This window comes from Pseudophryne corroboree, chromosome 4 (genome assembly GCF_028390025.1).
Source record: "Pseudophryne corroboree isolate aPseCor3 chromosome 4, aPseCor3.hap2, whole genome shotgun sequence".
Classification (NCBI taxonomy): Eukaryota; Metazoa; Chordata; class Amphibia; order Anura; family Myobatrachidae; genus Pseudophryne; species Pseudophryne corroboree.
Window position 1 is genome coordinate 439,830,189 of NC_086447.1, and position 22,590 is coordinate 439,852,778.

General features: G+C 46.0%; 1 protein-coding gene across 3 annotated transcripts in view; it reads right to left on the bottom strand.

The window, feature by feature from the left end:
- CEP162 (centrosomal protein 162) overlaps positions 1-22,590 on the bottom strand; it is a 420,302-nt gene that overhangs the window by 392,017 nt on the left and 5,695 nt on the right. For all 3 annotated transcript variants that reach the window (XM_063916918.1, XM_063916917.1, XM_063916916.1), the window contains exon 3: positions 13,139-13,274. In XM_063916918.1, the coding sequence (XP_063772988.1) occupies positions 13,139-13,274 (136 nt within the window). The remainder of the gene's footprint in view (positions 1-13,138; positions 13,275-22,590) is intronic.

The following is a 22,590-nucleotide window of genomic DNA, read 5'->3' on the forward strand; positions in this document are numbered from 1 at the left end:
ATGATACTCTGAATTATGCGGTGCAACTGCAGTGATTAATAATCCTATATGTCAAATGCTAAATGCATATACGGGTTCATTTAAATAGAGATCTCAATAATGATACTGTGAACTACGCAATATTAGCAATAGAAAGTAATAATCTGACTACAGAGGCACCACTTATAACTGCAGACTGCACATTGATACGTATATACTGTGCATATTATATTAAGTGTGGCATTATATGATCATATAGATGCTCTTGTTAGCCCCAATTACTGAATTAATTGACCATACCTAGGTTCTTTTGAGCTGCAGATCTTTTGGAAAACATAATATGGTGGTTTAACAACGTGTGATATTATATCAATAGTATCATACAGCAGATTCACAGTCTATATTGCCAGTACTTTCTAGGCAACTGTGCCGATATAACACAAGATGTGGGCAGTATAAGAATTCCAGTTGTCACATTAAGTGATTTGGATCTCACCTCATATATAAATTGTTGTACAATAATAAAGTACATAATAAATTATTTTCAGTAATTTAACCATGCAGGCATAATATGCAATATCCCAAGGTTAGGATCTTGTGGAATCCCCAATAATTATTTAAACACAGCATTTATTTTCTGTTATAGTTATCTATAAACTGATGTATACTTATCCATGAATCGTATTGGATTCAATTACCCACAGATCTCCTAGTGAGAACGTTTGTTTTAAGTATAACATAGCAGGAATTAGTACGGTCCACGCATATTAGGATTACCTTACAATACAAATACAAAATGCACTCGACACACCAGCTTTGTTTTTAATCTTTATTCACTTATTTTCATTCTTTTTCACTTTCCTTACTATCTTTTATTACTTCGCTTGATTCTAAATAAAGGACAATACTAGTCTGAAAAAATTATTTCAATTATATATATTATATTATATATATATATATATATATATATATATATATATATATATATATATATATATATATATATATATATATATATATATATATATATATATATATATACATATATACACACACACACATACACACACAATAAACATTGAATGTGGCATTTTTGCCTACATGTGCGAACAATATAGGGATTTTAACGAATTATCAATAAAGAAATTAATTTTAATACAGTAGATATTGGGTTGTGTGCACCGCACAAATAACTGATTTCTTTTTTCTTTCCCCTCCCTTTGGGGATTTGACTTTATATCCTGACCCAAATCAGTTGGTAGCACCTATAATTACCTTGTTAATGTTCCATGATTTATTCACTCAATAGTGATAGTGGTATTATTCTATGTTAAGGTATCCCAAGCATACAAATTACTCGGATAATTATATCTTGGTGCGGGTTACCCTCCAACTTGGAAGAGAGCTATACTCTCTCCACTGTTTGGGAAATCTGAACGCATCTTGTATGTGTTGCAGCAGAGTAACTACCTCATCTCGGGAGGACAGAGTCTAAACCATCAATAATGTTAATCAGACCACTACACCACCGCCCTGAAGATCCACCCACAAACAATTGTAGGGCGCTGTGCTGCACCAGCTGCCGTATATATTGCCTTGAGCGTTGTCTCAATTTTACGGTCAGCTGGCTCCTTAAGGGATACTGCCCCAGGGACTGGCAGCAGCAATTTTTTTGACGATCTGGATACCGAGGTATCGACTGACGGTGTGTTTCCCTACACCTTCTTATCATCTGCGGGAAGTGGGAAGGTAGATAAAAACCTCTGGAGGAATCTTACATTTTTTTTATCAGGATTTAACCAAGCTTCCTTGGCTAGGGAGTGTAACTCCTTAGACACTGGAAAGGTAGCTGAACTTTTGGGTCTAACATTAAAATATAAAACTCCTCATCCGGTTCCGCCTCCGGATCCGGTATGTGAAGGACCTCTCATAGCAAAAATGAGGGCCTCCACCCCAGGGGACAGAAAACTGTCCTCGTCCATATCATCATCACCCACATCTGGCTGATCATTTGTGTGAAGCCACTAGAGGGGGTTGTGAAGACTTCTTGGAATCTGTTGCCCTAGCCACACAATCTATGGAGTGTTTTAATAGCGGCCTCTCTCTTAGCTGTTGCTAGCTCAGAATTTACACTGTGAATCATGCTTTAAAGCTATCCAACCAGTCAGGTGCCTGTGAGTTGGTTCCTTGAGGTGACAATGAACATTGCTCACACATGAGAAACCCCGCAGAAGACGGGGTAGAATTACAAGCAGCACACATAACTAAGTCCTCAGACATGATACAGTACAAAAAAAGTGCAGCTAAATGCCCCACACCCCACAGAGACCCTAGATAGCCCTTTGGAGTGACACAGAGGAGCGGACCCAGCACACAGAACACAGCAGCACAAAGCATGTATGTAGTGTATATAATAACAGTGCAGCGGCGCTCTCCCCCTGGCTATGAGCCCCTGGTACCAGTTCTGACAGCCAGTAACAGTGTGGGTCCTGGAAGAGCAGTGTGTCTGCAGCCTTGGTGATCCGCAGCAGCAAGGAATTTCGCCTACGCGCCGTTGGTCCCGAACCGAGAAGCCCCGCCCCTCACAATGGCGCAGGGTACCTTTCAATATTATACTTGCAAAAGGTGTAAAACACTATTTCTGTACTGTATACAGTCCACACAAAGCCTTACAGACTGATCACTGCGGGGCTAGCAGCCCTGAGCCAGTTTGTCCGTGGCAGGCACCGCAGCTCCGGGCCCGTGACCGCTGTGCGACCTGCCGCCATTCCGCACCAGGGACCCGCTGTAAAACTCACCGCACCAGTATCTTCGGCTTCTGTTCGAGGGTGGAGGCTAGCTGCCGGCATGGGCACACATGCTAAACGATGTGTGATCAGTACCTCAGGAGCTCAGTGTCCTGTCAGCTGGGATTACAATCCATTAACCCTAAGCAGGTAGTCTGTCTGCCAAGCAGAGCTATCTGAAAATAATAAACTACATTTAAAGTAAAGAAAAAAATCTCTGGAGCTCCAGAGAAGTGCACCCGGCTCCTTGGGCACATTTTTCTAAACTGAGTCTGGTAGGAGGGGCAGAGAGGGAGGAACCAGCACACACATACATACACTAAAAGTTTTAAAGTGCCAAGGCTCCAGTGGACCCGATCTATACCCTACGGTACTAAAGTACAAGACCCCAGTATCCACTAGGACGTAAGGGGCAAAAAACAAACAAACACAAAAAAAAAACCTGGGGCTAAAACGTCTGATAAGTCAGTGTCTAAAGACAGATGGAGAGGTTTTCAAATCTAAATTTTGAAATGCCCTTCATCTATAGAACCTAAGCATTCTTGGTGAACAGGTATACTTTGATTTACAAACTAAATCAAAATTTTGGTGCTCCTTTTTGTAATCACTGTTTATAGTGTTACCTTTTTTTTCCCCTTTTGAAAGTAATGGAGTTCCTTCTTATTGTTGAATTTGCGCTTGTAATTTATCACAATTGTCTGTTTTGTCGTCAGCCAACTGTGATGGACTAGTTTCGTCAAAACACACAATGGGCCCAAGTCTGACGCTTGGCCGCTATGTGTGGACCAACCCTCACATTGCACCTTGGCAAAACCATGTTGCACTGCAAGGTTGGCCAGATATAAAATGTGCAGATAGTGTTACATTTTGGAGGGGCGTGTTCAAACTCAAATCTAAATTGCAGTGTAAAAATACAACTGTCCAGCATTTGTGGGCTACAAGCAAAAGCAGCCAGTATTTATTCTGCATGGAAAAATAAATAAGATTTTACTTACCGATAAATCTATTTCTCGTAGTCCGTAGTGGATGCTGGGACTCCGTAAGGACCATGGGGAACAGCGGCTCCGCAGGAGACAGGGCACAAAATAAAAGCTTGAGATATCAGGTGGTGTGCACTGGCTCCTCCCCCTATGACCCTCCTCCAAGCCAGTTAGGATACTGTGCCCGGACGAGCGTACATAATAAGGAAGGATATTGAATCCCGGGTAAGACTCATACCAGCCACACCAATCACACCGTACAACTCGTGATCTGAACCCAGTTAACAGTATGATAAATTTAAAGGAGCCTCTGAAAGGATGGCTCAACAATAATAACCCGAATTTTTTGTAACAATAACTATATACAAGTATTGCAGACAATCCGCACTAGGGATGGGCGCCCAGCATCCACTACGGACTACGAGAAATAGATTTATCGGTAAGTAAAATCTTATTTTCTCTAACGTCCTAAGTGGATGCTGGGACTCCGTAAGGACCATGGGGATTATACCAAAGCTCCCAAACGGGCGGGAGAGTGCGGATGACTCTGCAGCACCGAATGAGAGAACTCCAGGTCCTCCTCAGCCAGGGTATCAAATTTGTAGAATTTAGCAAACGTGTTTGCCCCTGACCAAGTAGCTGCTCGGCAAAGTTGTAAAGCCGAGACCCCTCGGGCAGCCGCCCAAGATGAGCCCACTTTCCTTGTGGAATGGGCTTTTACTGATTTTGGCTGTGGCAATCCTGCCACGGAATGTGCAAGCTGAATTGTACTACAAATCCAACGAGCAATCGTCTGCTTTGAAGCAGGAGCACCCAGCTTGTTGGGTGCATACAGGATAAACAGCGAGTCAGTTTTCCTGACTCCAGCCGTCCTGGAAACATATTTTCAAGACCCTGACAACGTCCAGCAACTTAGAGTCCTCTAAGTCCCTAGTAGCCGCAGGTACCACAATAGGTTGGTTCATGTGAAATGCAGAAACCACCTTAGGTAGAAATTGAGGACGAGTCCTCAATTCCGCCCTGTCAGAATGAAAATTTAGGTAAGGGCTTTTACATGATAAAGCCGCCAATTCTGACACACGCCTAGCTGAAGCCAAGGCCAACAGCATCGACACCTTCCACGTGAGATATTTTAAATCTACCGTAGACAATGGTTCAAACCAGTGTGATTTTAGAAATCTCAACACAACATTGAGATCCCAAGGTGCCACTGGAGGCACAAAAGGAGGCTGTACAAGAAACGACCCAGTTGAAATTCCTGTGTAGGGGCCTTCTTGGCCTCACACCACGCAACATATTTACGCCAAATGCGGTGATAATGTTTTGCGGTTACTTCCTTTCTGGCTTTTACCAGAGTAGGGATGACTTCTTCTGGAATGCCCTTGTCCTTCAGGATCCGGCGTTCAACCGCCATGCCGTCAAACGCAGCCGCGGTAAGTCTTGGAACAGACAAGGCCCCTGCTGTAGCAGGTCCTGTCTTAGAGGTAGAGGCCACGGTTTGTCCGTGAGCATCTCTTGAAGTTCCGGGTACCAAGACCTTCTTGGCCAATCCGGAACCACGAGTATAGTTCTTACTCCTCTCCTTCTTATGATTCTCAATACTTTCGGTATGAGGGGCAGAGGAGGGAATACATACACTGACTGGTACACCCACGGCGTTACCAGAGCGTCCACTGCTATTGCCTGAGGGTCCCTTGACCTGGCGCAATATTTGTCCAGTTTTTTGTTTAGACGTGACGCCATCATGTCCACCTTTGGTCTTTCCCAACGGTTTACAATTTGGTGGAAGACTTCTGGGTGAAGTCCCCACTCTCCCGGGTGAAGGTCGTGTCTGCTGAGGAAGTCTGCTTCCCAGTTGTCCACTCCCGGAATGAACACTGCTGACAGTGCTATCACATGATTTTCCGCCCAGCGAAGAATCCTTGCAGTTTCTGCCATTGCCCTCCTGCTTCTCGTGCCGCCCTGTCTGTTTATGTGGGCGACTGACGTGATGTTGTCCGACTGGATCAACACCGCCTGACCCTGAAGCAGAGGTTTTGCTTGAATTAAGGCATTGTAAATGGCCCTTAGTTCTAGAATGTTTATATGAAGAGATGTTTCCATGCTTGACCACAAGCCCTGGAAATTCCTTCCCTGTGTGACTGCTCCCCAGCCTCTCAGGCTGGCATCCGTGGTTACCAGGATCCAATCCTGAATGCCAAATCTGCGGCCCTCTAGTAGATGAGCCCTCTGAAGCCACCACAGGAGAGACACCCTTGTCCTTGGCGACAGGGTTATCCGTTGATGCATCTGAAGATGCGATCCGGACCATTTTCCCAGTAGATCCCACTGAAAAGTTCTTGCATGGAATCTTCCGAATGGAATCGCTTCGTAAGAAGCCACCATTTTTCCCAGGACCCTTGTGCACTGAGACCTGTCCTGGTTTTAGGAGGTTCCTGACTAGCTCGGATAACTCCCTGGCCTTCTCCTCCGGGAGAAACACCTTCTTCTGGACTGTGTCCAGAATCATTCCTAAGAACAGTAGACGTGTCGTTGGAATCAGCTGCGATTTTGGAATATTTAGAATCCATCCGTGCAGACTTAGCACTACCTGAGATAGTGCCACTCCGACTTCTAACTGTTCCTTGGTTCTTGCCCTTATCAGGAGATCGTCCAAGTAAGGGATAATTAAGATGCCTTTTCTTCGTAGAAGAATCATCATTTCGGCCATTACCTTGGTAAAGACCCGAGGCGCCGTGGACAATCCAAACGGCAGCGTCTGAAACTGATAATGACAGTTTTGTACTACAAACCTGAGGTACCCTTGGTGAGAAGGATATATTGGGACGTGGAGATAAGCATCCTTGATGTCCAGCGACACCATATAGTCCCCCTCTTCCAGGTTCGCTATCACCGCTCTGAGTGACTCCATCTTGAATTTGAACCTTTTTATGTAAGTGTTCAAAGATTTTAGATTTAATATTGGTCTCACCGAGCCGTCCGGCTTCGGTACCACAAATAGTGTGGAATAATACCCCTTCCCCTGTTGTAAGAGGGGTACCTTGATTATCACCTGCTGGGAGTACAGCTTGTGAATGGCTTCCAGAACTGCCTCCCTGTCGGAGGGAGACTTTGGTAAAGCAGACTTCAGGAACCGATGAGGAGGAAACGCCTCGAATTCCAGTTTGTACCCCTGTGATACTACCTGTAGAATCCAGGGATCCACTTGCGAGTGAGCCCACTGCGCGTTGAAATACTTGAGACGGGCCCCCACCGTGTCTGAGTCTGCTTGTAAAGCCCCAGCGTCATGCTGAAGACTTGGCAGAAGCAGGGGAGGGCTTCTGCTCCTGGGAAGCGGCTGCATGGTGCTGCCTTTTTCCTCTTCCTCTGCCCTTGGGCAGAAAAGAGTGACCTTTTGCTCGCTTGTACTTATGGGAACGAAAGGACTGAGTTTGAAAAGACTGTCTTTTTCTGTTGATGTGAAGTAACCTGGGGTAAAAAGGTGGATTTTCCAGCCGTTGCCGTGGCCACCAGGTCTGTTAGACCAGCCCCAAATAACTCCTCCCCCTTATACGGCAATACTTCCATGTGCCGTTTGGAATCTGCGTCCCCTGACCACTGTCTGGTCCATAATGCTCTTCTGGCAGAGATGGACATTGCGCTTACTCTTGATGCCAGGGTACAAATATCCCTCTGCGCATCACGCATATATAGCAATGCATCCTTTAAATGTTCTATAGTTAACAGAATATTGTCCCTATCCAGGGTATCAATATTCTCAGTCGGGGAATCCGCCCATGCGACTCCAGCACTGCACATCCAGGCTGATGCGATTGCTGGTCGCAGTATAACACCAGTATGTGTGTATATACTTTTCAGGATATTTTCCAGCCTCCTATCAGCTGGTTCTTTGAGGGTGGCCGTATCAGGGGACGGTAACGCTACTTGTTTAGATAAACGTGTGAGCGCCTTATCTACCCTAGGGGGTGTTTCCCACCGTGCCCTAACCTCTGGCGGGAAAGGGTATAGTGCTAATAACTTATTAGAAATTAGCTGTTTTTTATCGGGGGAAACCCACGCTTTATCACACACCTCATTTATTTCCTCAGACTCAGGAAAAACTATTGGCAGTTTTTTCACACCCCACATAATACCCGCCTTTGAGGTATTTGTAGTGTCAGAAAGGTTCAATGCCTCTTTCATTGCCGTGATCATGTAACGTGTGGCCCTACTGGACATTACGTTTGTCTCGTCACCGTCGACACTAGATTCAGTATCTGTATCTGGATCCGTGTCGACCCACTGAGGTAGCGGCCGTTTTAGGGCCCCTGAGGGTGTCTGAGACGCCTGAACAGGCACTAATTGATTTGCCGGCTTTCTCATGTCGTCAGTTTTTTGTAAATTGCTAACATTATCACTTAATTGCTTAAACACAATCATCCAGTCAGGTGTCGACTCCCTAGGGGGTGACATCACTAACACAGGCAACTGCTCCGCCTCCACCTCATTTTCCTCCTCATACATGTCGACACACGCGTACCGACACACAGCACACACACCGGGAATGCTCTGATAGAGGACAGGACCCCACTTAGCCCTTTGGAGAGACAGAGGGAGAGTCTGCCAGCACACACCCAGCGCTATATATATACAGGGATAACCTTATATAAGTGTTAATCCCTTATAGCTGCTGTTAATCTAGTTATTTGCTGCCAAAATGCCCCCCCTTCTCTTTTTTACCCTGAATCAGATGCAGTACTGCAGGGGAGAATCAGGGAGCCGTCCTTCCAGCGGAGCTGTGAGGGAATAATGGCGCCAGTGTGCTGAGGAGATAGGCCCCGCCCCTTCACGACGTCCTTAACTCCCGCTTTTTTGTGTAAAATGGCAGGGGAAAAAATACATCCATATAGCCCTGGAGCTATATGTGATGTATTCCTTTTGCCAGCTAAGGTATATGTGTGTTATATTGCGTCTCAGGGCGCTCCCCCCCAGCGCCCTGCACCCTCAGTGACCGGAGTGTGAAGTGTGCTGAGAGCAATGGCGCACAGCTGCGGTGCTGTGCGCTACCTTAGTCTTGAAGACAGGATGTCTTCTGCCGCCGCTTTCACCGGACCTTCGTCTCTTCTGGCTCTGTAAGGGGGACGGCGGCGCGGCTCCGGTGACCCATCCAGGCTGAACCTGTGATCGTCCCTCTGGAGCGAACGTCCAGTAGCCTAAGAAGCCCAATCCACTCTGCACTCAGGTGAGTTCGCTTCTTCTCCCCTTAGTCCCACGATGCAGTGAGCCTGTTGCCAGCAGGACTCACTGAAAATAAAAAAACCTAACTAAACTTTTATTCTAAGCAGCTCTGGAGAGCTACCTAGTTTGCACCCTTCTCGGCCGGGCACAAAATCTAACTGGCTTGGAGGAGGGTCATAGGGGGAGGAGCCAGTGCACACCACCTGATATCTCAAGCTTTTATTTTGTGCCGTCTCCTGCGGAGCCGCTGTTCCCCATGGTCCTTACGGAGTCCCAGCATCCACTTAGGACGTTCGAGAAATACATTTATTTGCATCCCTTAAGGTGGGTACACACTGGCCGATATATCGGCCGTTCTCTTGAATGGCCGATATATCGCGGGTCCGTCAGCCAGTGTGTACGGGCGATACGTCTGTGAACTCCGTCGTTAACAGACGTATCGCGTCGGCCCCGCAGCACAATATATTGGTGCGTTGCTGTGTGTGTACGGGTGGTTGGCCGACCGCCCATACACATGCTGCGGCAGCCGGTGGTGACTGACAGCTGAACTGGGCGGGTGTGTGTACACGCCCGCCCAGTTTATGACGTCAATCCCCGCTGGATCGGGCAGTGTGTATGCTCAACACACTGCCCGATCCATCTAAAGATATATCTGCCAATCAATTGATCGGCAGATATATCTACCAGTGTGTACCCACCTTTACACTGCAACATTGTTTATCAAAGGTAAGCAGTTACTTGCTCTTTTTTGCTTTACTTCTAAACTCAGAATCAGGCCCAATTTCCTAAAGCGTCATTTAAAGCCCAATACCAGCCTCCTCAACAACTAATACCCCTGTTCCATCAAAATCCTGGGTCCTACCCAAGATGTGGAATACAGTTCGACCCGGGACTGACCTCTTTCCACCGTGGTGCTTATCCGGGTTAGTGGTGGCGCTGGGAGGGGACATCATCTTCTTGCGCCAGAAGACCGTCTCTCCCCATGCTGTAAACGGAACCTGGGCCGTACGACCCAGGCATCCATTTACACTGTGGTCCTTCCAGAGTAGAATCCTGCTAGGTACACAGAAAAGATTCCCTGGTGACTGGCCCCCGGGTGGACCCTTTTACACTGACCTAAATCCTGGGCTGCTGCATGCTCATGTGCAATAACCCAGGATTTTCAAGGCGACGGAAAAGGGATTTCAGAGTAGGAGGTCAAAACAGCATTTATTAAGCAGACAGCCCCACTTCCCACAAAAAGCTGTATTGTTTGTAGCTATAGTAGGTAAGTTGTTCATTCTGAAACCTTGTGGGATTTTTTTGTATTAGTGATAATCATACAAAAAATGTCCAAGCAAGATCAGATTGATAGCATCTCCTTAGTTTTAACAATGTATAATAGAGATCATTAGATGCCTCTGCTAGTAAAGAATTTAATTTAATGTGATCAAACAGAATTTCTCTGAGTCATCATCTGTCAAAGTGATACTGTACGTGCACATTCTGCTTCATGTAATAATGCCTAGATTGTGCCATTCTATAAGTGGAATATAAACTGTAGAAAACCAGTCAGACCAGGCTCAGATATACAGTACTACACAAAAGCTTTTTTTAAATTATTGTGATTAGTGCATCTGCACATAACATTTAGACAACAGTAGAAAATAAAAATTGCACAAATACTATCTGTCAATCTGTGCAATGGTTAGTAAGCACCTAGAACAAACCAACATATACAAAGCATTATTTAAAAAATGGGGTGGAATACAGCAGGGAGCAAAGATATAGGATACCAAGCATAATTAAGAACAAAAACCAACATATACATACTGAAGCATGTTAACCTGTTGCCAAAAATGAAACTGTCATAATTCCCCCATGCACACAATGTTGATAAAAATAACTCCAGACCGTAATAAAAAGTATAAAAAAAAATCTACACAGCCAAGTTATGATGGGTGCCAGATATGGTAGGAATCTCCACAGGTGACAAACTTCACCATGTACACACTTTATATATTTATGTTATAGATACTCCAAGTGCTATTCTCTATACTTTATAAAACAGTGAATGTTTAAATTTTTGCAAAATGTGTGGCCAAGTTGACCAAGTGCGTCAAAGTCTTCCTCATCTGGTTAGTCCTACTCTATCATCTATAAACACTGCAATTACTATCATATTAGTGTTAAACATTAGATATTATTATTACCAGTTATTTTATATAGCGCACACATATTCCGCAGCGCTTTACAGAGAGAATATTCAGCCATTCACATCAGTCCCTGCCCCAGTGGAGCTTACAATCTATATTCCCTACCACATAAACATGTACACACATTCACACTAGGGTTAATTTTCGTTGGGATCCAATTAACTTAAAAGAATATTTTTTGATTGTGGGAGGAAACCGGAGTATCCGGAGGAAAGCCACGCAAGTACGGGGAGAATATACAAACTCCACACAGTTAGAGCCATGGTGGGAATCGAACCCATGACCTCAGTGCTGTGAGGACGTAATGGTAACAATTACACCATCCTTACTGCCTGGTTTAAAGGATTACCTGCACTGAGGCTTTTAAAAGGTAAGACCTCCAACAAGCACTGTGGTGCATGAGAAGATTTAATCACTCGTCCCTTCCCCATCACTGGCTAGCCCTGCTTGCTTTATCACAACTCCCATCATCCCTGTTGGTCTGTCCCAACCACCTACTCCCATGCTTACTTCGGAGGGCAGTCATCTTCTCTCAAGCCTGTCCTGTCTCCCTCGCAGTGGGAGACTGGAGATGGGGGAGAGAGACAGAGACATACATAAACATACACAGGGTGGTCAAAAATAAAACTTCCCCTAATTAGAGCCATCTGTAGCTCGATCTAACAAATGGAAGGTTATGAAATTTGTTAGAGACTAATTAGGATAGGAAATTTGCTGGTGTACAAAAAGCCCCTTATAAAAGTGAATATGGCAATATACAATGCGAGAACAAAATATTCAGAATTGCTTTTCTAAACTAAAATTATATTACATGTTTAACTGAGGTGTTCTCATTAGCGTAACACAATAAAGTCTTGTTATTCGTTCGTCTGACCATTTTTATGCTGGTGTACGGCCATCCCTTGTATTTCACATATTTAATAAAGTTAATGATATAGTTTTGAAAAGATCAGTTGTATCTGAAACATTTTTTTGTTTGATAAACTTTATCATCAGAGCAGATTTTCATGACTGGACTATTAATATTTTTATGGCACCCATGCGTAAAGAAATTTCTTGGAGTACCCACTTATTTTGCAGTTTATACACGCACACACATTAACACATTTAGCCCTGATACTTAGTTGAACGCGATTCATCTGTAATTGCACCTGCACTGCATGTATGTATGTATGTATGAAGAGAAATGTGTAGATCCACATGTATGCAAACTGTAAGCATCTTTGCAGTTTAGGGCACTATCATATTTTGGCTATAAATAATACACCTGGAAACAGACACTTTTTTTTTTTTTTTTACGATTCCTACAAACTCTCCAAAGCCCACAAATCCATAGACACACAGTCTCTAAACTTGGACCCTAAGCCAGACCTGATTGTAGCAGCAAATTTGTTATTAGCAGATGGGCAAAACCATGTGCACTGCCAGGGGGGAGAGATAACATGTGCATAGAGAGTTGGATTTGGGTGGGTTATACTGTCTCTGTGCAGGGTAAATACTGGCTGCTTTACTTTCACACTGCAATTTAGATTTCAGTTTGAACATACCCCACCCAAATCTAACTCTCTCTGCACATGTTACATCTGCCCCACCTGCAGTGCACATGGTTTAGCCCATCTGCTAACAAAGTTTCTGCTACGATCAGGTCTGAATTAGGCTCTTAGTCAACATGAGAATGTAACTGAAATGTGTAGAATTCTGCATAGCTCGCAATTACATACACTTGGCTTCAGAGAATGTGCGTTGCAAAACTATATGTGCCGCAAACAGGTTTAAGTCCAACTCCACATCATACAGTTATCTTACAGCAACCGCATCTTTACAAATTAGATAAATTAAATGTATAAGATACAGTATTTATGCAGTGTTATTTGAAAAACAAATTTCTGCATGACAAATTAAAAACCAATATTTACAATTTGACAGGCAAACTAAAAGAAAAAGGAAAATCTCAATCATAACAGGGTTTTGTCATATATACCTCCATCGTCAGAGTCATCCTCAGCAGTCCACCACGGGGAAGGATCTTTCTTTTTCATTCTTTTCACTTTAGGCTTTCCGAGATTTTCAAGTACAGCTGATTTTTTATTACTGTCAAAGGAGTCATCTGAAAGGGACTAAACGAAATGCAGAGCATACCATGTAACTTAATGGCTTGGGAATATTAATATTTCACTTAATGGCAAGCTAATAAAATATGAAAACATTGAAGACAAACAAGTTTATGCTAAGGTAAAAAGTACATAATTTAACCTAAAACAATGCTTAAATGTGAAAAGACTTGTATAATTTTAATGTCCAAAGCATAGGTAACCATTTTTACATTAAAAAGCACCATTTAGTGGTAAGTCTTGCAAAATGTAGTAATAAACTTATACAGTTCTCCTGATTTTGGCTTGTTATTGTTCATCGGGGACTGTGAGGCTGCATATGTGGTCTTTTGGAGAATATTATAACATCATAAATGTCTGCACAAAGAATAAGCAGTGACTCAGACATGTAACAAAACAATTATTAAACTGGTTACAAATGTGTTACTGTTTATATAAATGAGACACAAAGGCTGCTAATGTGCCAAACAATTAGAAATTGGACATGTAGTGTTCCGTCTAGGCTGTTTCAGCAGGGTGCTGCACCCTGCCCGATTTTGAAATGTGAAAAAGCACCCTGCCCTTTTTCAGTGCACCCTGCAGGACCATAAATCTCCCCCTTGTATACAGAATGCAACAGTCATAGTGCATGCTACAATGTTGTCGTCTACTCCTTGCCCACCTCTGAAATTGGAACACAATTTCTATCCTTTAGCCAACTGGATAGCAGAGAAGGCACTGTAAATAACACAGCACTCTGATAAAGAGGGAAAGAACAGGGTAAGCAGTGAGCATGTACTGCTTACAGTATTTCCCTAGTAGAACAGACTTATTTTTTTCCTATATATTTTAACCCATTGTTTAACTTTTCTGTTTTATAACACAGGGGACTGGACATATACAGTATGTTTCTCAGTACAGATGTTAGGTGTCATATAATAAGAATTTACTTACCGATAATTCTATTTCTCGGAGTCCGTAGTGGATGCTGGGGTTCCTGAAAGGACCATGGGGAATAGCGGCTCCGCAGGAGACAGGGCACAAAAAGTAAAGCTTTAGGATCAGGTGGTGTGCACTGGCTCCTCCCCCTATGACCCTCCTCCAAGCCTCAGTTAGGTACTGTGCCCGGACGAGCGTACACAATAAGGAAGGATTTATGAATCCCGGGTAAGACTCATACCAGCCACACCAATCACACTGTACAACCTGTGATCTGAACCCAGTTAACAGTATGATAACAGCGGAGCCTCTGAAAGATGGCTCACAACAATAATAACCCGATTTTTGTAACTATGTACAAGTAATGCAGATAATCCGCACTTGGGATGGGCGCCCAGCATCCACTACGGACTCCGAGAAATAGAATTATCGGTAAGTAAATTCTTATTTTCTCTATCGTCCTAGTGGATGCTGGGGTTCCTGAAAGGACCATGGGGATTATACCAAAGCTCCCAAACGGGCGGGAGAGTGCGGATGACTCTGCAGCACCGAATGAGAGAACTCCAGGTCCTCCTTAGCCAGGGTATCAAATTTGTAGGATTTTACAAACGTGTTTGCCCCTGACTAAATAGCCGCTCGGCAAAGTTGTAAAGCCGAGACCCCTCGGGCAGCCGCCCAAGATGAGCCCACCTTCCTTGTGGAATGGGCATTTACATATTTTGGCTGTGGCAGGCCTGCCACAGAATGTGCAAGCTGAATTGTATTACACATCCAACTAGCAAAAGTCTGCTTAAAAGCAAGAGCACCCAGTTTGTTGGGTGCATACAGGATAACAGCGAGTCAGTTTTCCTGACTCCAGCCGTCCTGGAACCTATATTTTCAGGGCCCTGACCACATCTAGCAACTTGGAGTCCTCCAAGTCCCTAGTAGGCGCAAGACACCACAATAAGCTGGTTCAGGTGAAACACTGACACCACCTTAGGGAGAGAACTGGGGACGAGTCCGCAGCTCTGCCCTGTCCGAATGGACAAACAGATATGGGCTTTTTTGAGAAAAAAACCACCAATTTGACACTCGCCTGGTCCAGGCCAGGTCCAAGAGCATGTTCACTTTTCATGTGAGATGCTTCAAATCCACAGATTTGACTGGTTTTAAACCAATGTGTTTTGAGGAATCCCAGAACTACGTTGAGATCCCACAGTGCCACTGGAGGCACAAAAGGGGGTTGTATATGCAATACTCCCTTGACAAACTTCTGGACTTCAGGAACTGAAGCCACTTCTTTCTGGAAGAAAAATCGACAGGGCCGATATTTGAACCTTAATGGACCCCAATTTTAGGCCCATAGACACTCCTGTTTGCAAGAAATGCAGGAATCGACCGAGTTGAAATTTCTTCGTGGGGCCTTCCTGGTCTCACACCACGCAACATATTTTCGCCACATGTGGTGATAATGTTGTTTGGTCACCTCCTTTCTGGCTTTGACCAGGGTAGGAATGACCTCTTCCTGAATGCCTTTTCCCTTAGGATCCGGCGTTCCACCGCCATGCCGTCAAACGCAGCTGCGGTAAGTCTTGGAACAGACATGGTACTTGCTGAAACAAGTCCCTTCTTAGCGGCAGAGGCCATAAGTACTCTGTGAGCATCTCTTGAAGTTCCGGGTACCAAGTCCTTCTTGGCCAATCCGGAGCCATGAGTATAGTTCTTACTCCTCTACGTCTTATAATTCTCAGTACCTTAGGTATGAAAAGCAGAGGATGGAACACATACACCGACTGGTACACCCACGGTGTTACCAGAACGTCCACAGCTATTGCCTGAGGGTCTCTTAACCTGGCGCAATACCTGTCCCGTTTTTTGTTCAGACGGGACGCCATCATGTCCACCTTTGGTAATTCCCAACGGTTTACAATTATGTGGAAAACTTCCCCATGAAGTTCCCACTCTGCCGGGTGGAGGTCGTGCCTACTGAGGAAGTCTGCTTCCCAGTTTCCATTCCCGGAATGAAACACTGCTGACAGTGCTATCACATGATTTTCCGCCCAGCGAAAAGTCCTTGCAGTTTTTGCCACTGCCCTCCTGCTTCTTGTGCCGCCCTGTCTATTTACGTGGGCGACTGCCGTGATGTTTTATCCCACTGGATCAATACCGGCTGACCTTGAAGCAGAGATCTTGCTAAGCTTAGAGCATTATAAATTTACCCTTAGCTATATTTATGTGGAGAAAAATCTCCAGACTTGATCACACTCCCTGGAAATTTTTTCCTTGTGTGACTGCTCCCCAGCCTCTCGGGCTGGCCTCCGTGGTCACCAACATCCAAAACTGAATGCCGAATCTGCGGCCCTCTAGAAGATGAGCACTCTGTAACCACCACAGGAGAGACACCCTTGTCCTTGGATATAGGGTTATCCGCTGATGCATCTGAAGATGCGATCCGGACCATTTGTCCAGCAGATCCCACTGAAAAGTTCTTGCATGAAATCTGCCGACTGGAATTGCTTCGAAGGAAGTCACCATTTTTTTTTACCATGGCCCTTGTGCAATGATGCACTGATTTTAGGAGGTTCCTGACTAGCTCGGATAACTCCCTGGCTTTCTCTTCCGGGAGAAACACCTTTTTCTGGACTGTGTCCAGAATCATCCCTAAGCACAGGAGACTTGTTGTCGGGATCAGCTGCGATTTTGGAATCTTTAGAATCCACCCCTGCTGTTGTAACAGTATCCGAGATAGTGCTACTCCGACCTCCAACTGTTCCCTGGACTTTGCCCTTATCAGGAGATCGTCCAAGTAAGGGATAATTAAGACGCCTTTTTTTCGAAGAAGAACCATCATTTCGGCCATTACCTTGGTAAAGACCCTGGGTGCCGTAGACAATCCAAACGGCAGCGTCTGAAACTGATAGCGACAGTTCTGTACCACGAACCTGAGGTACCCTTAGTGATAAGGGCAAATTTGGGACATGGAGGTAAGCATCCCTGATGTCTCGGGACACCAGATAGTCCCCTTCTTCCCGGTTCGTTATCACTGCTCTGAGTGACTCCATCTTGATTTGAACCTTTGTAAGTGTTCAAATTTTTTTAGATTTAGAATAGGTCTCACCTAGCCTTCTGGCTTCAGTACCACAATATAGTGTGGAATAATACCCCTTTTCTTGTTGTAGGAGGGGTAATTTAATTTTCACCTGCTGGGAATACAGCTCGTGAATTTTTTCCCATACTGCCTCCTTGTCGGAGGGAGACCTTGGTAAAGCAGCCTTCAGGAGCCTGCGCAGGGGAAACGTCTCGACATTCCAAACTGTACCCCTGGGATACTACTTGTAGGATCCAGGGGTACTGTACGGTCTCAGCGTCATGCTGAGAGCTTGTCAGAAGGGTTGGAACGCTTCTGTTCCTGGGAATGGGCTGCCTGCTGCAGTCTTCTTCCCTTTCCTCTATCCCTGGGCAGATATGACTTATAGGGACGAAAGGACTGAAGCTGAAAAGACGGTGTCTTTTTCTGCAGAGATGTGACTTAGGGTAAAAACGGTGGATTTTCCAGCAGTTGCCGTGGCCACCAGGTCCGATGGACCGACCCCAAATAACTCCTCTTCCTTTATACGGCAATACACCTTTGTGCCGTTTGGAATCTGCATCACCTGACCACTGTCGTGTCCATAAACATCTTCTGGCAGATATGGACATCGCACTTACTCTTGATGCCAGAGTGCAAATATCCCTCTGTGCATCTCGCATATATAGAAATACATCCTTTAAATGCTCTATAGTCAATAAAATACTGTCCCTGTCAAGGGTATCAATATTTTTAGTCAGGGAATCCGACCAAGCCACCCCAGCTCTGCACATCCAGGCTGAGGCGATCGCTGGTCGCAGTATAACACCAGTATGTGTGTATATACTTTTTATGATATTTTTCCAGCCTCCTGTCAGCTGGCTCCTTGAGGACGGCCCTATCTATAGACGGTACCGCCACTTGTTCTGATAAGCGTGTGAGCGCCTTATCCACCCTAAGGGGTGTTTCCCAACGCGCCCTAACTTCTGGCGGGAAAGGGTATACCGCCCATATTTTCTATCGGGGGGAACCCACGCATCATCACACACTTCATTTAATTTATCTGATTCAGGAAAAACTACGGTAGTTTTTTCACATCCCACATAATACCCTCTTTTGTGGTACTTGTAGTATCAGAAATATGTAACACCTCCTTCATTGCCCTTAACGTGTGGCCCTAATAAGGAATACGTTTGTTTATTCACCGTCGACACTGGATTCAGTGTCCCTGTCTGTGTCTGTGTCGACCGACTAAAGTAAACGGGCGTTTTAAAACCCCTGACGGTGTTTTTGAGACGTCTGGACCGGTACTAATTGTTTGTCGGCCGTCTCATGACCTTGGCGCGTGTTGACATTATCACGTAATTCCCTAAATAAGCCATCCATTCCGGTGTCGACTCCCTAGAGAGTGACATCACCATTACAGGCAATTGCTCCGCCTCCTCACCAACATCGTCCTCATACATGTCGACACACACGTACCGACACACAGCACACACACAGGGAATGCTCTGATAGAGGACAGGACCTACTAGCCCTTTGGAGAGACAGAGGGAGAGTTTGCCAGCACACACCAAAAACGCTATAATTATATAGGGACAACCTTATATAAGTGTTTTCCCTTATAGCATCTTTTTTATATATTTCTAACGCCAAATTAGTGCCCCCCCCTCTGTTTTAACCCTGTTTCTGTAGTGCAGTGCAGGGGAGAGCCTGGGAGCCTTCCCTCCAGCCTTTCTGTGAGGGAAAATGGCGCTGTGTGCTGAGGAGATAGGCCCCGCCCCTTTTTCGGCAGCCTCGTCTCCCGCTCTTAACGGATTCTGGCAGGGGTTAAATATCTCCATATAGCCCCCGGAGGCTATATGTGAGGTATTTTTAGCCAAAAAAGGTTTTCATTTGCCTCCCAGGGCGCCCCCCTCCCAGCGCCCTGCACCCTCAGTGACTGCCGTGTGAAGTGTGCTGAGAGGAAAATGGCGCACAGCTGCAGTGCTGTGCGCTACCTTAAGAAGACTGAGGAGTCTTCTGCCGCCGATTCTGGACCTCTTCTCGTTTCAGCATCTGCAAGGGGGCCGGCGGCGAGGCTCCGGTGACCATCCAGGCTGTACCTGTGATCGTCCCTCTGGAGCTAATGTCCAGTAGCCAAGCAAGCCAATCCATCCTGCACGCAGGTGAGTTCACTTCTTCTCCCCTAAGTCCCTCGTTGCAGTGATCCTGTTGCCAGCAGGACTCACTGTAAAATAAAAAACCTAAGCTAAACTTTTCTAAGCAGCTCTTTAGGAGAGCCACCTAGATTGCACCCTTCTCGGCCGGGCACAAAAATCTAACTGGGGCTTGGAGGAGGGTCATAGGGGGAGGAGCCAGTGCACACCACCTGATCCTAAAGCTTTACTTTTTGTGCCCTGTCTCCTGCGGAGCCGCTATTCCCCATGGTCCTTTCAGGAACCCCAGCATCCACTAGGACGATAGAGAAATTATATATATATATATATATATATATATATATATATATATATATATATATATATATCAGTGATCGCAAAAACGCACTATAGCGCGTATTTTACCCGCTTTTGATGTCCGGGGACTCACTTATCTAAAATGGGAGGGTCCCCAGGGACGCGCTCCGCAGCGGCAAATACTCCAGGACTCACATTTAGCAGCTGGACGCGATCATCTGAATCTGTGATCGCGCCAGTCAGCGGCACGCAGGAGGTGACTGGCTGTTTCCTCAACCAATCACCTCCTGTAGTCTCCAGCCAATCATTCCTGCAGGGTCTCCCGCCAGTCCGCCCGCTTTGAATCCTCCTCGCTCCGCCGCCAGCACATGGATGAATCTGTGCTGCAGCACTGACAGATTGGCCCCGCTCATCTCCACCTCCTCCCCGCTAATATAGTGTCATTAGTGCAGAGATGACAGAAGACAGGATGCAGAGTAAGGAAGAGCTGCCCACCAATGTCCCAGCAGCAGAAGAAGGGGAGCCGGCGGGGAACGACAGTGCTGCAGCTGCGGTAGAGGAGAGAAGAAGATCGCTGCTGCTGCTGGAGGAGCAGGGGACCCGGAGACCAGCACAGAGTTTGTACACCCGGAAGGTGGCTGGGGATGGCTGGTCATGCTCTCCGCCATGTGGTGCAATGGCTTCGTCTTTGGCATCCAGAACGCATGCAGGGTCATCTTCGAGGTCCTGATCCAGGAGTTTGGGTCCAAGGATGATCCTCAGCTCACGTTTAAAACAGGTGACTGGGGCTGGCGGGTGTCCAGACATGGCACAGTACACGGTGCTCTGCCCGAGTGAGGGAGTGGGATACTGTAACATTCACTTCATTAAGAAACCTTTGCCCAATTTTCTATGCTTACACATAAACAGTGTAAAACAGGAAACCTGTCAGTGTCACATAATGTTATTACTGGTGTCTTATGTTGGTAGAGGTACATGTGCCCAGTTCCTGTGTCAGCATCACTTTAATGAGAAAGATTGATGGATACAAATATAGCATATACATTTCACTATTATATGTAAGCATTCTCATCTTATGTACAGTAGTCACTAGATTATCACACCCTAGGGAGAGCTTGTTTATGTTACAGTATAACACAGCAGAACTGTATCAGGGCGAAATACTTGCTATATGCTTATGTTTATACGTGTCATTTGAGCATACCTCTATCTATCTATCTACCTACCTGTATCTATCTGTATTGCTGAGTATAAGGGGTGGTCTTCTGTTTGCCGGCGGTCGGGCTCCCGGCGCTCAGTATACCGGCGCCGGGAGCCCGACAGCCGGCATACCGACACTTATTTTCCCTCGTGGGGGTCCACGACCCCCATAGAGGGAGAATAAAATAGTGTAGCGCGCCACCGTGCCCGTAGCGTGGCGAGCGCAGCGAGCCCGCAAGGGGCTCATTTGCGCTCGCCAAGCTGTCGGTAAGCCGGCGGTCGGGCTCCCGGCGCCGGGATGCTGGTCGCCGGGAGCCCGACCGCCGGCCAGCCGTAGTGAACCCGAGTATAAGACATCCTTGCTACTTGCACTTTGTAGGTGTTTCAGCTGAAGCAAAATATGGCCCTAGTTATGGAATTGTTTTATTTATAGAACTTGTGTAAATGGGTGCAGTGTGCCAGATCTGCATATGCCTCTACAGTCTAAGCAGACATCTTTAGTGAGCTGCAAGCTAGACTGAGTGTCCTCCTCATGGGACAAAACACACTGTAGATAGTTTAACTCTTGTTCTGAATCTTCCTATTTCTTAGCTGTGCGTTGATCTGCTGGATTCTCAGCAGGCCCCTGCACGCTCCGCCGCCGGCAGCACCAAGAGACTGGCCACGCTCATCTCCATCTCCTCCTCCCCGCTGCACGCTCCGCCGCCAGCACCAAGAGACTGGCCACGCTCACCAGGCACAGCGCCCTCTGCGGTGAGTACCGCTCCGCATATGCCCCCCCCCCCTTCCCCCCCGCATCTGCCCCTGTGCCCAGGCTGCAGCAGGTTGCCAGTGTGGTGGTGGATGGCCTTGCTGAAGGTTTCCCGTGAGGAGGGGGGGTGGGTGGAGTTGGTTACTGCAATGTGCCTCGGTGCTCTACCTGGTGCAATGTGCCTCGGTGCTCTACCTGGTGCAATGTGCCTCGGTGCTCTACCTGGTGCAATGTGCCTCGGTGCTCTACCTGGTGCAATGTGTATGACGTGCTCTACCGGGTGCAATGTGTATGACGTGCTCTACCTGGCGCAATGTGTATAACGCGCTCTACCTGGTGCAATGTGTATAATGTGCTCTACCGGGCAAAAATAAGATTTTAAACCTACCAGTAAATCTATTTCTCCTAGTCCGTAGAGGATGCTGGGGACTCCGTAAGGACCATGGGGTATAGACGGGCTCCGCAGGAGATAGGGCACCTAAAAAGAACTTTGACTATGGGTGTGCACTGGCATCTCCTTCTATGCCCCTCCTCCAGACCTCAGTTAGAGAACTGTGCCCAGAGGAGATGGACACTACAAGGCAGGATTTAGAAATACAAGGGCAAGATTCATACCAGCCCACACCAAGCATACCACGTAACCTGGATCATACAAAACCAGTTAACCGTATGAATAACAGCAACGGTCCAAGACCGATGTCAACTGTAACATAACCCTTATTTAAGCAACAACTATATACAAGTCTTGCAGAGTTTCCGCACTGGGACGGGCGCCCAGCATCCTCTACGGACTAGGAGAAATAGATTTACCGGTAGGTTTAAAATCTTATTTTTTCTCTTACGTCCTAGAGGATGCTGGGGACTCCGTAAGGACCATGGGGTTTATACCAAAGCATCCAATCGGGCGGGAGAGTGCGTATGACTCTGCAGCACCAACTGAGCAAATGC